This window comes from Coptis chinensis, chromosome 4 (assembly GCF_015680905.1).
Source record: "Coptis chinensis isolate HL-2020 chromosome 4, ASM1568090v1, whole genome shotgun sequence".
NCBI lineage: Eukaryota > Viridiplantae > Streptophyta > Magnoliopsida > Ranunculales > Ranunculaceae > Coptis > Coptis chinensis.
In genome coordinates this window covers 54,693,266-54,709,877 of record NC_141459.1, presented here as the reverse complement: position 1 = coordinate 54,709,877, position 16,612 = coordinate 54,693,266, and the positions used below count along the sequence as shown (strand labels likewise).

Below are 16,612 nucleotides of genomic sequence, written 5' to 3'. Positions count from 1 at the left end.
AGTTCATTCGTTGAACTAAAGGTTTGTTCATGATATATTTGTTATATCAATTTGATTTTCTTGTTTACTTTTCCTACAAAAACAAAATCTGATAAGTTGAGAAATCGGGTCTTCAAGATACTTGTAACTAGAAAAGAACATTGTTTTGTTCTTTGCTTCCGAATTGTGATTCATTATTTAGCCCTTTGGCTTTGTAACTCCATATGATTTTGATTTTTGGGAGTTCTAACTTTACTTTTGTTTCTTTTGATATCAACTCTTTTTTATTTTGAACTTTTGGAATTCGATTTTTGACTCATTTGATTTTTTCAGAGTACCGCCACTTGACTTGATTGCGATCATAAAATTAGTTGATTAACTTAATTTACTTTTGTGAACAATCTCAGGGTTTCAAGAATGTACTTAAATAATTGAGATGTCAGTTACCACTTCATCCCTTGCGTAATGTTTGAAGGATCCCTGGATTCAAAACCAAAATTTCTTAGTACATGGCCAAACTAGAGACCACTAGACCAGGCGACCTGCACCAATATAACTAGGTTAAGTATTTTGAAGTTTCCATGGTCCATCATCAGATAAATATACTTTTTTTTGGTAAAACAGATAAATATACTTAAAAGGTTCAGAAGAGGGCTTTGACTTTCGAAGAAGTAGTTCTAATGTAAGTATTATGTAACCATCGCATTGTATATATTCCAAGAACTCAAGGAGTAGCACAAAAATACTTTATCCTACAGCAATAAACAGTAAGAATGAATCTCAGTCTTTCATTTGCTCTTTTTACTCAAAATCGCATTCTGATTCCATAATCATCGAATGAGCCATTGACCTTTCAATAATCGTCAGGGAGACATACGTCAAGAACTAACCAAGCTTGTGACGGACTCATATAGTCAGTGAACAACATCATTCAATCATCTGTAATATTTGTACATCGCTGTTGAAAATCATATTTCCCGCTAATCTTTGTCGAAATGTCATTCGCATCAACTTCTCTGTAGAGTACGTTTGAAAACTAAAGGAGGCAAACCTGGGACAAATATATTTCTGCTTGTAAATTGTGAGGCACGAATTCTTACCATAGTTTTACGACCACAGCGATGGTGCCAACAAAATTTTCAATCGAAACGAGTTGCTTTTGTATAAGGAAGAGGGAATGGTGATGATTATGTTTGAGTAATGCTTGCAATTTAATTTTAAATTATTTTCTCCCCAGGGATAAATCAGCGAACAAGTACTTTGTTGCCAAACAAAATCAAAAAGAATTGTTGCCCAAAAGAAAAACATAAATCCTCCATGGAGATCCGTAATATTACAGACAGTCACACAGCAAACTCAGAATACATAATAAGGGGAAGGAGCAAATATTACTTGCTACACACAAGAACCTACAAAACCTACAAAGAACACACAGCAAACACTTCATTTAGGCCTCCGCATGGCTCTCTTGTTCCAACCTCCTTCTACCTGTAATTGCAAAAAAATCACCGAGCCTTGAGTTTTACTAGGTAAGACAACCAGTAATCTAAGTTCAAGTGGAGTCTCCAAAGCCTATGCTCCAGCCAAAGAAAAAACATGGCAAAATGGGAATGTTGCGTCACAATAAACATGGTAAAACCTTATGAACTTCGAAATTATGATAGAAGTCATGAGCGAATTGATCACTGTTAACTACTGTTAACAACCCCACCTTTCAATCACACTAAAAAAAACAAAAAACAACTGCCCATAACGGAAATGTAGCTATGCACATTGCACACCTTTTTCTAGTTTCAAGGGACAGACAATTGGAGAAAAAGAGTGAAATCATGAGCAAGAAACTATACAGGGTGCCCAGACCTGACCATGCACGTATAAATATGTCGAGTGAAGGTATGATGAAATTTAAAAGTGTACCCTACACATTGACTAACTCAGCTGCCAAGGAGCCCTTGTAAACATTTGTGATAGCTTCAGCAGTTTCCGAGACATCCCTCCTAATATTTAGCAATGTAGATTCCATACTCTCTTTGTACTTTGAGACTGAATCAACTAGTATGAACAATTCATGAGCACACTTCTGGATTTCTTCATCATTTTTCTTAATCAAATCCTGTAACTTCGCGCTAGTAGTCTGCCCAAATATTTATGGGAATATCAGTAAATACATCCTATTTCCCATATATTAATATATTATAATCGAAACAGAAATGATGTGAAACGAAATATACCTTCAGAAACTCATCTGCTTCTCGTTCCCTCTTATCCAATTTATGCATCTCCTGTTCAAGATCTTCAGTAATTCTTTTAGCTTCCGCAGAACACATGGATGCGTACTCCTGTATTTCCTTCTCCACTACACTTAGTTGAGATTCAACCTGAAATGGTGATTAACCATTGGCAGAACAATGGTATAAGGGTTTTATTTAATATGATACCTATCATTTATATCTTAGTTGAGACTGCTTAAAAAAAGCTAAATAGAGGAGTGGTACTAGAAATTTGATTAGAACTTAAATTCAAATTCTTGAATGCCTAGCCAAATTTGGCAGGTCAAGATTCGGCAACCTAACCAACTTAAGATAAAAAAAGCTTTTCTTTTTGATAGGACAAACTTTATTCTTAAACCCCTACAGCCACATGCCTCAACATTATTCAACATCATACCGGTTATATAATCGACACAATACTTATAACAATAAGCAAATGACATGCTTTATAAAGCTCTTTTATACTTACCGCATCAATCCGAGATAAAAATTTTGTGAGAAGGCTTCTTTTCTCCTTGAGTTTACTATCCTTATCCTGTGATTGTTGCTGAAGGGAAATGAATTCCTCCAACTTTGCCATCGAGCTTTTGTTCAAGTCATTTGCAAAAGCAATTAGTGTATTTTTAAGCAAAGATATGTCGTCAACACCCAATATATCAGCAGGTTTTGATCCTTTGCTATTCAGCTTATATTGCAAGTCATCTCCAATTTTTAACCTGAAAAAAATTAGAGAAATTAGTCATGAGGACAAACAATGGTAAGTTAAGGATCACGGTTAGCACAAACAACAATCTGGTGATAAGTCAATGGAACATGAACAGACTGATATTACTCATAAAGAAAACAAAATCTCTTAACCAAGGTCTTAAAACAGCTGCTGTGAAGGTGAAATGACTGGGTCCATAACTTACCATTGTCAAGTTCATAAGATGATAAGAGTACCACTAAGTAGAAGAGAGAAACATAAAAGAAAATACTGAAATAAGAAAATATACCATTTAAAATTGTTGCCCTTATATAAAGTGATGTAAAAAAGAGTCTTAAACAACAGTTGACGACAATATTTGGAGACAATTAACCATAAAAAAAGTGTAGAGGCCATTCTGTAAGGACCATCAAGGTCATGCAAGGGCTGTATCCATTACAAGTTTATGACCACTTTTTAACCTTGGTTAGAACTAAAACTAAACAAAACGACATTACAGGTGCCTGCCTTGCATGTCACGGCATCACGCTAGTGAGTTTCGAGAACAGCCTCAAGCACGTGGGGGAGAGTGCACAACCATTGAGCCAATGATTCATGTCCTACAATTTGACAATTTCTCTGGAGGTATATATATGCATGTGCCATTTTGTGTTTTTTATGTTAAAGAGATACATTGTTCAATTTTTTATTTTTTATTTTTTATTTTGCCCTGAAACAATGAAAACTGTGTATCACATAATCACAGTCATATAGAGACTAACTAATATAATAGACTCTTGATTGGACAAGACTAAATGGTGCCTAAGAAAAACGAGACTATAATACAAATATAAGAAAGCAGGCCTAATAAAAGAAGATGAAAATAACCTTCTAATAGCCTGGTTGCATTCAACAGAGAGGTTCTCAAGCTCCTTGTACTTTTTCCCTAGAAATGCATCGACATCCCAAGACTTCTCTTCCCACTCATTTCTTGCTGTTTCAGCCTCTGAAATCTCTCTTTCCAATGCCTGGATATCCCTTCTAATCCTCTCCACATCCCTCGAATTAAACATTTGGGATTCCAGAAACTTCTTCAACTCCATATTCTCCTCAATTATCCTCTGATTCTCTGAATTCTTCATCTCCAATTCCTTCTCCATTCTCTCCAGCCCCTTCTCTAGTTCCATAATATTACACTTAAATCCATCGATAAGAACATGAAATTTCCTTATATCCTCTTCCAGCATGGCCTTCTCCTTCTCAAGTTTCTCTTTAGCCGATGGATCAGATCTCATTGCTTGAAGCTTCTCATCCAAATTAAAAACCTCCTTCTCCATTTCACTAACCTCTTCAGCCTCAGCATCATTTTTCGCTGCCAACTTGTCAACAAATTTCTTATCCAACTTATCAACAGAATCGTCATCACCACTAATAAAATAAGAATAACTTTCAAGCCCATACATAAGAAGCTCATTATCTTGAAAAAACGAGTGGTTTGAAGTATTTGCAGTAGCAGAACTATTCAACTTATGATCACTGTACTGCGCGATTTGAACAAGCCAATATATAACACCAAGAAGAGAAGGCCAAGCATGAGGAGTACCAGGTGCTTTAAGAGCAGACTTGTTAAGTTTAATAGGACAGTTCATGAATTTCAACAAAGAAGGTAAATCGTCCTCAAGTTTACCACTATTACTAGGCCAGTCAAATTGGGTGATAAGGAAGCGAATAGTGTCGGTAATGTCTTTAGCAGAAGGAGGAGGTGGTTTGTTAAAATAAGGTTTGGAATATAACGAAAGATAATTTCTTATAGCACGAATGGCAGAAGACTGGTAAGACCGGTCAGTAATTGGAACGTTAGACATACAGCCAAGTGAAGATGACGGACGATTGGTAGCGTAACTAGCATCGGAATCTCGGTTACTAGCAATGATATATTGACTAGGAGTCTCTTGTTTTATAGCTTCTTGCTTCAACCTTTTTTGACCACCGCCTACTCTTCCTCCTCTCATCTTTTCACTAGTACAATCCTGTAAACGAGATTTATATGTATGTGAAAAAATGTTACAAATACATACTAGAATTTCATGTTAAAGAATCTAGAAAGGATAAACCTAGATTCAACTAATAAATTAAACCCACTTAAATGACCCTATGTTTCTGAACGAATTAACTAAAACAAATTGAAATTTGTATTTAAAAACAAAACTTACGGACTGGTGTCGGGGGGTTCCGCCGTGGGGTTTGTTTTTATTTTTATTTTGAGACGAGAAATTAGAAGCGGGAAATACATTATTATTAGATAAGCTTGACTTTGGGTCTTTGGTGGTCCCACTACGTCAAATTTCTTCTTTCACCCCAATTAATTGAAATGTTATGAACCCACGGCCAACTTGAGAGCTTTCTTCTGGCCAGGGTATTTACTAAAATGCCGCGCCCCGTACAGTTTTATTCTTTGCGCCATGGGAGAGAGAGATGAAAAACCACATAACTTTTTACCTAACTTGACAAGAGAAGTAATACTATCACTGTTAGAAAAATGGATTTGTACAAATCTATTGAGATATAAATGAGTAATTTGTCTCTCAAGTTATCCCACTTGAGATGAAATAGATTTCTCTTGAAACAGTACGTAAAGTGAGAAAAACATTTTTGAAAGGATGTACGACCTGCCGAAAATGTGTGACCTTTCGAAATAGACACTAGTTCGAAACAATATTTTATGCCGAAATAGTGTGTCCTTTCGAAACATGTGATTTTTCAAAGAATTTCTTACTTTTTCCCAAGAGTCACTGTGTTGTTTCGAAGAGGCACCACTCACCTATAAAATAGTTGATGAATTTGGAGAGAAAAACACACCAAATCACACAGAGTTCTGATCTTTTTCTTCTCTCTCTGTTCTTAGTCAAATACTATGTTGTGTTCGCTGATTATGTAGAATTAAAGTGTTAGCTTTCTATATAAGAAAATCCGTTCTATCTTGGGAGACAGTTTCCGATCAACCTTCAAGCACCGTAAGGGGGAAAATCTGTCTTAAGAGCATAGTGTATCTACACTAGGCTCAGATTTAACTAAGAAATACAAGACACATACAAAACAAAAGGTTTTTATAGTTTGGTAATTGGTAAAGAGTAAGTACAATTAAGTTGTATATTCCTAGCTAACAACTTAAGACAGAATCTTCTTTGGTAAATTAAGTTCATTCATTGAACTAAAGGTTTGTTCATGATATATTTGTTATATCAATTTGATTTTCTTGTTTACTTAACAATAAGTATATTATTGGAAAAAGTTTCCTACAAACTTAAGATAGATTTCATTTTTCTTTTTCTTCTTTACCAAACAGAATTTGTTTCTGTTTTCTTTTCTTTTTTGGTTTAAAGGAATAACAAAGTGTGGTTATATTTCAGAATATGGCAACACCACCAGCTACACCTACTGTTACTGTTCCTACAGTTGTTCCCCATTCTGTTCTTCATGGGGAGAAGCCTGAAAAGTTTAATGGAACTGATTTCAAGCGCTGGCAACAGAAGATGCTCTTCTATCTGACCACCCTTAACTTGGCAAGGTTTCTGTGGGATAAGGCTCCTGATGTAAGCCCTGATGAAACTGACAAGGAGAAGGTTTTAGCCAAGTCCTACTAGTTCGTTGAATGGTAGGGGTTTGCATAAAACCGAGAGAACCGACTAAACCGATCGACCTGGGCAGTTTTGGTATGTTATTCATGTATAATTGGTTCAGTTCGGTTTGAAAAAACATAAAACCGAGTCCCTCGATTCGGTCTTCGGTTAAAGACAGTTTAAAATCGTGAAAACCCGACCCGACTCTAATTTAGCTATTATTTGTTTAAATTTTGAAATATGGGACCCTCTAACTTTAGATTTTTTTATAGGTACCGAAAAAACAAAAAAATGATGTGCATTGAATGTTCACATCTCACTCAAAATTGAATACTGTAAAGATTCCACATATCAAATATGGGCCAACAGTTCCTATTTCTGAATATTAACACATCTTCGTTATCATCAAACTCACTCACCATTAACAGTTAACACAACCACAACCACCGATCAGATTCCATCTCTCTCTCCTCACCTTTTACCTAACTCTTCAGATCTAAACTCCCATCAACACCCACAGGAGAAGCTTCAATGGTCTCTTTATAACCCAAAAAAACAAATCAAAATAGTTTAAATTACACTTCTCATCTCGATCCATCAAAATTAATTTTAAAAGCAATTGCATATGGGGGAATCCATTTTAGTGAGTATGAGAGTCCAAGCCTCCAATTGCCTCATTGGATTTTTTTTTTCCCCAATTTGATCTATAACCGAAAATCCGACACAACCGACCCGATATTGCAGATCAGTTACTGATCGATTTCTGAAACTTATCGATTCAGATCGAATGGCTATTTGAGCAAACCGGACGGGTCGGTTCGGTAGTCGATTTAAATCCAAATCCAACCGAACCGACCCGTGCACACCCCTATTAAATGGTATGAACATTTTGGTCACGGATGAAGACTTTATGTTCGTAGAAGTATAACTCAACAACTACAGGTGTATACTAGCAACGGTAGATACCGGTTCGACTCATACGTTAATCTCAGAGTATTTATCCGAGGAAAGTTATATGAGAGGCTTGAAACTTGCAGAATGTGAAGGTTATATGAGAGGCTTGAACCAAGAAGTCGAACTAGTGAAAGGACTCGCTTTGGAAGTTGACATTAAGATGAACAACTGGCTAGGAAAAGTGGACATGATGGTAGCTCGCTTAGACCATTTTCAAGTCATTCTTGGATTGGACTTCTTGAAAACAAACAAGGTGGTGGTAATGCCACACTTGGGATTATGATCCAAGATTCCGAGAATCCTTGTTTCATTCTAGATATTAGGAATGGCGGGTGCTAAAAGGGTTCTAAAAGCATTTTATTATTTGTAAGACAAAAGCGTTTTGTTCACGTTTCGTTGAGAAGCGGTGGTCAAAAGATTGATATGTGGCAGAAACATTTTCTTGTCATAGTTCATCACTATGATCTTTCCATGCAATGGAACAGGTAGCATTTCTAGTTAATTACACACTCAGAAATTATATTTTGGCAGTTCTTTAGTAGTGAACACTAAGGTGACCTTCGAAATTCCTTCAATCCGTTTGAAGAGATGTGAAAGAAGGGAATGGTTCATGTACTGATTGGATGGAAAGTCGATTTGCGTCGATGAAGTGCTTGAAACACACTAGTTTGTGTCCAATTTAATGGACGTCCAGTAACTTAATTAACCGTCATGGTCTTTGTAATGGTCTTGGCGTCATATGGTTTGGGTTTAAATAAAGATGGTTGACGAATATGGGTGGAATTAAAGTGAACTTGACTAAAAGGTGCGACTGTTTGAAAAGGCAAACACTTGGAAGTAGAACCAAGATATTTCGAACAGGACACCGGCTTGTTGGTAAGATAAGGTTCAAGACTAGGAGTTTTTGTGACTCTTTGTGAACATAACCAATAACCAATAGAAGTACTAAATTGTTGACTATTCAATCTTGTGAATATCAACATACTTGTAAGCAAATTGAGGTCTTAGAAGTGTTTAGACACTATATGAATGATATGTGACATTCTTTAACAAGACACCTCACTTGAAAAATATATATCTAAATGGTTTTTTAATTTATTGACTTTGTCATGAGAAATTGGAAAATGTGGGGGATTATGTATCTCCTTGAATTAATCAATTCAAAATTGGAAATTTGTTGAAGCATTACTCAAAAGACATCAAATGTGGTGTTTTGCTCTAGGAGAGATGCATAAATTTCAAGAAAATCCTCAAAGCAAACGCAGATATCAAGGTCCACTATGGAATCAAAATTCATAGCGTTGACAAGACTGGAGAAGAAGTATAGTGGCTTCAAAATTTCTTAGAGGATAATTAAATACACAAATCTTATTATTATGCATATGGGTGAACTAATATCATATGATTAAACCATAAGTTCCATAGGTTCTAGAATTATAACAATCAAGCATATGAAGAGTCATGTGCGGGAGAATTGATTGTATCTATTTACCTAGAATGCTCACAGTTAGGGGTGAAGTCGGACGCTTCACTTATAAGATTGTAATATACATAACTGCTATATGATAGGATGATGATATTTCAATCATTTGAGTATGACTCTAAGTTTGTATATTGGTGTAGTTAGATGACTGACACTGAGGGGATCAAAGTGAGAACACACTATAAATTCGTTGTTAAGGTTAGTGTGCAAATCTCACTCTACCAATTAATCCCTGGACTTGAGGAATTGTGAAAATTCATTGTGTCTCAAATTTATTACTTTGAGACGTTAAAAAGTAATGTTTATTCATAGACTAGACTTGACGTTTTGGGTAATGAATGTTGGACATCTTGAATCACTTAATTCTAATAAAGGATCCACCACTCTACTCTGAAAGTTATGTATTAGGAAATTGTGACATAACTAATTGAGCTCAAACCCTACCGGTATAAGAAATAGTTTCTTAATGCTCAATTGATGTTAAATGTCACATTAATTGATAAACATGGGTGTGATAGTGAAGAACAAATTCCCAATGGTATAATTGTGAATACAAGTAAAAGTGGAGGGACTTAGATATAATTAATGGTAGGAAAAGGACTTTCTTGAAAGTTCCAAGGACGATTATAAATATGGATTTGTTAATGGGAACTTTCCATATTAAAGAGATATATATTAAAAGTGTTTTAGTATATCAAGTACAAGTAATTGTATGACAAGGACTTGTCCTCTTAAGATAAAACTTGGAATCGTAAGTGGATCCCACTACACATACTTACGTATTCTCAAAGTTTTTCTATATAAGATAATGAGTTTTTAGAGAAAGGGACCATTAATCTTTCAAGGAAAAGTACAACTAAAAGTAGGAGAAAAGTAAAAGTGTTTGTGACGTGTTGTGTGGTGAATACTACTAGAAGGCTGAAGAGTAAGTGATTTGGATTCAGCTTTGGAAAGTTTCTCTTTACTGTCAATTTTCAATTCCGGCTTTGAAGGTATTTTTCTTTTAATTTTTTTTAATCAATAATAGATTAGCATGTTAAAGATGAGGATTAAAGTAATTCCAACAAAATGGTATCAGAGCCGAGGACGCTCGATCTAAAGGTGGTGGAAATGTGATACCTTCTCGCGAGGGCCCGGCGGAAGGGTATGATGGAAAGATGCCTATCCCGAAAGTATGGGTGGCGGTTGCATCATGGTGTAATCCCACTTCGCTTAAGCGGGCCGTCCAAAGATCCCATTATAGAGTCTGGTTTATCATCTCGTACGTTAGCATAGTCAGTAGACCTCTTGACATACTAAGCATGTGAGACTCTTTAGATAATGGCTTGAAAAGAACTGTTTTTTTTTGGGACCACATGCTAATAAAGGACAGAATTTTTCTTTGAAGAAAAGTGCATAGTTTCTGTTTCTGTAATATTATGTCATAGGAATATATCTTTTGTCCTGATGTATGCACATGGAAATTGGACGTGAGTGCTTGCTATTAATAGCTTAGGGACTCTGTCCTTTAGTAGAAAATGCATGTTTTTTTTATATGGAACGTGTGATCCCATGCTAGATATTAAAGATGCATTATGTTATTGTTACCCTCAGTCAATAAATAAAGCAAGTGGTAAAGGCATTTAATTTACGAATTGAATCTCTTGCTACACCATTATCAATTCAATAGGAATTATATTTTTAGATGTGATTAATATGATCCCTACGGATAAATTAATTGCATGCTAAAATATTTTTGTCTATTGTCTATTCTTAAGAAGGAAAATTCATGTATGGCTAGTGAGAGTGTTTTCCCATTATCTCACATTCATTAATGACTTATGATGATGGTACACTTGGCTGAAATATAATTGACAGACTTACGGTTTGTGCAATTATGTTTTAATAGCAAAAAGAATAATAATGGAAATCATATTACATGTATGTATAATTGATGGGTCTAGAAGAACTCGCCTAATTAAGTTGAATAATTTTGATACCCTACGGATAAGAGAGTATTCATAAGTATTAGGTTTCCATTGCTTATATTTCTCTTATTAATACAATATGGAGGGTGTTGTATTTTTATTATATAAGCGGGTAATTGGTTTATTAAATTCCCAAAACCAATATTAAATGTATTATAATAATTTTTATGTATATGTAAATGTTCCAGATATGTCACAATCAAATCTCTATCCCTTAGCATCTGTCTTGACTGCTGAAAGTTGGGCTAAAACAAAGGGTAATTGTTACCATTGTGAAAAGCATGGTCATTGGAAGCGGAACTGTAGAAAGTATCTGTTGTTGAAACAAATAAATAAAGAATGTATGCAATCCTTTATTCTTGAAACCAATTTGTTGATTTTTCCTTCTGACACCTGGTGTGTGGACTCAGGGGCCACTCACCACGTTTGTAATGTATTACATGGGTTTCAGGAAACAAGAAGGTTGATGAAGGAGAGGTGTACTTGACACTAGGTACAAAGGCAAAGGTTGATGCAGTATCGGTAGGAGTTTATTGCTTAGCATTAGGTGAGAAAATGTTAGTTTTAGAAGACTGTTACTATGTTCTAGAGATAAGGAGAAATTTGATTTCTGTTTCTGCACTTAACAAGTCAGAATATTCCACTTCGTTTGATTCAAAGGTTGTAATCAGACTAAATGGAAAGTGTATTGCCTCTGGTACTTTAGAAAATGGTCTCTATATACTTTCTCCTATGTTAGAAATAAATGATACTATTGTTGGTAATTCATCAAAGGTCTTGCCTCAAAAGAGGAAGTCAACTTCTTTTAATCCAACATACTTATGGCATTTAAGACTTGGTCATATCAATCTAAGCAGGATTGACAGGTTGGTGAAAGATGGAGTTTTAAGTTCACTCTCTTTAGAACCTTTCCCAACTTGTGAGTCTTGCTTAGAAGGAAAGATAACTAAGAGATCATTTAAAACTAAAGGGTCAAGAGCCACAGAGTTATTGGAGTTAGTACATACCGATGTATGTGGACCCATTAATGTGAAAGCAAGAGGTAACTTTAAATATTTTATCACTTTTACTGATGATTATTCAAGGTACGGTTATGTGTATTTGATGCACAAAAAGTCTGAATCTTTTGAAAAGTTTAAAGAATTCAAAGCAGAAGCTTAAAAGCAAACTGGTAAACCAATTAAAACACTTCGATCAGATCGAGGTGGTGAATACCTCTCAGATGAGTTCAAAGAGTACTTAATGCAAAATGGGATTTTGTCTCAATTAAGTGCACCAAGAACTCCACAACAGAATGGGGTTTATGAAAGAAGGAATAGAACCTTATTGGATATGATTCGATCCATGATGAGTTATTCAACTCTACCTATATCGTTTTGGGGATACACCTTAGAAACAGCAATATATATTTTGAATTTGGTTCCTTCTAAGTCAGTTCCTAAAACTCCTAGGGAGTTATGGTTTGGGCAAAAGCCTAGTTTACACCACATACATGTATGGGGTTGTCCTGCGCATGTACTCAAAGGAAAGACTGACAAGTTAGAATCAAGAACTGAAGTATGTATGTTTATAGTGTATCCAAAAGGAACTCGAGGTGGTTTATTTTATAATCCAAGAGAACAAACAGTGTGTGTGAGTACAAATGTTAAGTATCTCGAGGAAGATTATATTGTGAAACGAAAACCTCGTAGTGAAATGGTCATTGAAGAAATAACGGCAGATACTCCTGGTAATGTTCAATCTGAATTAACTCCTAGTTTAGATGAAAACCTTCCAAATGAAGTTCCGAGTTTACCTGAACCTACTCCAAAGATTTCGTCAGTGGGGAGGGCAATTAAACCTCCAGAAAAGTTAACCCTATTAGGGGAAACTTTCTCTGTTATATCAGATAATCAGGATGTAGATCCTATGAACTACGCAGAAGCAATTTCTGACATTGATTCGAGAAAATGGCTTGAAGCAATGAGATCGAAAATGGAGTCCATGTATTCCAACAATGTTTGGGAACTTGTAGATCTTCTGCCAAATATCCCTAAACCCTAAACCCTAAACCCTTTAAGAATAAATGGTTATTCAAAAGGAAAAAAGGAGCCGATAGAAAGGTAGAAACTTTTAAAGCGAGACTGGTGGCGAAATGATTTACTCAAAAAGAGGGTATCGATTATTAGGAAACTTTTTCACCATTGGCTATGCTTAAGTCCATTAGAGTCCTTATTTCGATTGCTGCTCATTATGACTATGAGATTTGGCAGATGGATGTAAAGACCGCCTTTTTGAATGGTACAATCAAGGAGGACATTTATATGGTCCAACCTGAAGGCTTTACAGTTCCTAGACAAGAGCATAAAGTATGCAAGCTTAAAAAGTCCATTTATGGACTTAAACAAGCTTCAAGGAGTTGGAATGTATGCTTTGATCAAGCAATCAAATCGTTTGGTTTTGATCAATGTGAGGAAGAACATTGTGTTTACAAGAAGGTTGAGGGTAAAACTGTTATATATGTTTTTGGTCTTATATGTAGATGATATACTACTCATTGGGAATGATGTAGGAAAATTGTCTACGGTGAAAATCTGGTTATCTAATCACTTTGAAATGAAAGATTTAGGTGATGCAAGCTACATCCTAGGGATCAAGCTTTTGCGAGATCGCAAGAATAGGATGTTAGGATTGTCCCAGTCGGCTTATGTTGATAAATTATTGGTCAAGTTTGCTATGCAAGATTCCAAGAAAGGCTTAATGCCTTTTAAACATGGAATTTCTCTTTCCAAGGATCAGTGTCCTAAAACACATGAGGAAAATAAGAAAATGCATGCATGTCCTTATGTTTCGGCAGTAGGAAGTTTGATGTACGCCATGTTGTGTACTAGACCAGACATTTGCTATGCAGTTAGGATGGTCAGTAGATACCAAAGTGATCCAAGTCCAGACCACTGGACTGCGGTCAAGCATATCCTAAAATATCTTAGGAGGACCAAAGACTATATGTTGGTATATGGTAATACAGACCTTGTGCCTATTGGTTATGCTGACTCGGACTTTCAGTCAGATAAGGACTCTAGAAAGTCTACATCTTGATATGTGTTTACACTTGGTGGTGGAGCAGTTAGTTAGAGAAGTGTAAAACAACAATGTATTGCAAATTCGACTACAGAGGTAGAGAATGTTGCTGCTAGTGAAGCAACAAAAGAGGCAGTCTGGTTTAAGAAGTTTTTGATGGAATTAGGAGTAGTTCCTCAAGAACAGACTCCTATAACATTGTTTTGTGACAATAGTGGTGCAGTAGCTCAATCCAAAGAGCCTAGGTATCATAAGAGGTCAAAGTATGTAGAGCGTAAGTATCATTTGATACGTGACATTGTCAGCGTGGTGATATTGCAGTTACAAAGATTCCTACAGCTGAGAATCTTGCAGACCCTTTTACTAAAACTTTGTCTATTAGTCCTTTTGAGAGTCACATGGATAATATGGTCTCAGAGTAGTTGCTAAATGGCTTTGAAGGCCAGTGGGAGATTGTTGGGATATTTGGCTTTTACAAAGCCAATGAACATTTATTATTTATATATGATAATTAAATACACAAATCTTATTATTAGGCATATGGGTGAACTAATATCATATGATGAAACTATAAGTTCCATAGGTAATAAAATTAGAACAATCAAGCATATGAAGAGTCATGTGCGGGAGATTTGATTATATCTATTTACCTAGAATGCTCACAGTTAGGGGTGAAGTCAGACGCTTCACTTATAAGACTGTAATATACATAACTGCTATATGATAGGATGATGATATCTCAATCATTTGAGTATGACTCTAAGTTTGTATATTGGTGTAGTCACATGACGATCGACACGAGGGATCAAAGTGAGAACACACTATAAATTCGCTGTTAAGGTTAGTGTGCAAATCTCACTCTACCAATTAATCCCTGGACTTGAGGAATTGTGAAAATTCATTGTGTCTCAAATTTATTACTTTGAGACGTTAAAAAGTAATGTCTATTCATAGACTAGACTTGACATTTTGGGTAATGAATGTAGGACGTCTTGAATCACGAATTCTAATAAAGGATCCACCACTCTACGGAGTTATGTATTAGGAAATTGTGACATAACTAATTGAGCTTAAACCCGGCCGGTATAAGAAATAGTTTCTTAATGCTCAATTGATGTTAAATGTCATATTGGGTCAATTAAACATGGGTGTGATAGTGAAGAACAAATTCCCAATGGTCTAATTGTGAATACAAATAAGGTGGAGGGACTTAGATATAATTAATAGTAGGAAAGGACTTTCTTTAAAGTTCCAAGGGCTTTATTATAAATATGGATTTGTTAATGGGAACTTTCCATATTAAAGAGATATATATTAAAAGTGTTTTAGTATATCAAGTACAAATAATTGTATGACAAGGACTTGTCCTCTTAAGATAAGACTTGGAATTGTAAGTGGATCCACTACACATACTTACCTATTCTCAAAATTTCTACATATAAGATAATGAGTTTTTGGAGAAAGGGACCATTAGTCTTTCAAGTAAAAGTACAACTAAAAGTATGAGAAAAGTAAAAGTGTTTGTGGCGGATTGTGTGGTGAATACTACTAGAAGACTGAAGACTAAGTGATTTGGATTCAATTTTGGAAAGTTTCTCTTTACTGTCAATCTTCAATTCCGACTTTGAAAGTATTTTTCTTTTAATTTTTTTTTAATCAATAATAAATTAACATGTTAAAGATGAGGATTAAAATAATTCCAACACTTTACTCCTTTATTTTGAACCTTATCACACTCCAACATGTATCACATTATGACATTAATACTGGAAGTTTGATGTAGGGTCGAAATGATAGTAACTGGGAGGGTAGAATTATAATTCACATGCCACACCCTCTTTTTTTTCCTTTTCTTTTGTTATTCCCCTCCTACTGAAGGCATCATTGTAATTCTACTGATTGTGAGATATAAATAAAAATGTAGGCGGCGTATGATTAGTTCCACATATATACCAACCTAACTAATCTTCTTTTTTAATTGCTCTTCCTTTGTACTTCTTATTAATTGCGTTAATATCAGCTGTGATCATCATGGTTTCCATGCAGATGATGCAGTTTCATCACCAACGTTCACATGTGAAACAATCAGGAAATGGAATCTCACACTCGTGGACGAGAAATTACCATGAGAGGTTCAAGTGGCTGTTGCACAGCTGTCACTCAGCCATAGATGCTGATATTTTGGAACTGCCATGGCATGGATTCCACCACAGTTCAATATAATGGACCTCGTCTCTAAACGCCAAACGGACATTGTTGTACGAAGGCTGCTAACACTGGAGAAGAGAATAAGATATGGCGGTCTATTTACAATTGTTTTTGAAGAAAGACCCAAATTTGTGCCTCCAACATGTAAAAATGTCCAATTTTGGGTGCAGTTTCTATTATAATCCCTTTACAGAGTACCTGCTCGGTTGTTAACTACCAAAGGTTATATAGGAAGACATAGGTACTATTGGGACAACTAACACCATGGGTATTTGTTGGAACACTAAATAAAAGAGGATTGTTGCTGTATCTACAGCTATCCAACAAGTTCATAGAATGCTGATTATATGCTAATTAAGCTTAAAATTTTATCTATTTCCCTAGGA

General features: G+C 35.5%; 1 protein-coding gene across 2 annotated transcripts; it reads right to left on the bottom strand.

Annotated features, from left to right (window-relative positions):
* Positions 1–1,265: 1,265 nt before the first annotated feature.
* On the bottom strand, positions 1,266–5,556 carry LOC147504053 (kinetochore protein). Of its 2 annotated transcripts, none has more exons than XM_086557147.1 (6): positions 5,148–5,556; positions 3,823–4,964; positions 2,719–2,965; positions 2,211–2,357; positions 1,897–2,113; positions 1,266–1,467 (listed from the first exon to the last, which is right to left on the bottom strand). In XM_086557147.1, the coding sequence occupies exons 2-5, from the start codon at positions 4,944–4,946 to the stop codon at positions 1,898–1,900; spliced, it is 1,734 nt and encodes a 577-aa protein (XP_086413273.1). In that variant the 5' UTR covers positions 4,947–4,964; positions 5,148–5,556; the 3' UTR covers positions 1,266–1,467; position 1,897. The 2 variants fall into 2 exon arrangements, with proteins under 2 accessions (XP_086413273.1, XP_086413274.1); XM_086557148.1 differs by having other exon boundaries at positions 1,902–2,113; positions 5,148–5,284.
* Between the last annotated feature and the right edge of the window lie 11,056 nt (positions 5,557–16,612).

Coding starts and splice junctions, on each gene's coding strand:
- LOC147504053 (XM_086557147.1), bottom strand. CDS start 4,946: ATGAGAGGAGGAAGAGTAGGCGGTGGTCAAAAAAGGTTGAAGCAAGAA. Junction 2,966..3,822: donor TGCAACCAGGCTATTAGAAG/GTTATTTTCATC, acceptor AATTTTTTTCAG/GTTAAAAATTGGAGATGACT. Junction 2,114..2,210: donor AAGCAGATGAGTTTCTGAAG/GTATATTTCGTT, acceptor ATATTTGGGCAG/ACTACTAGCGCGAAGTTACA.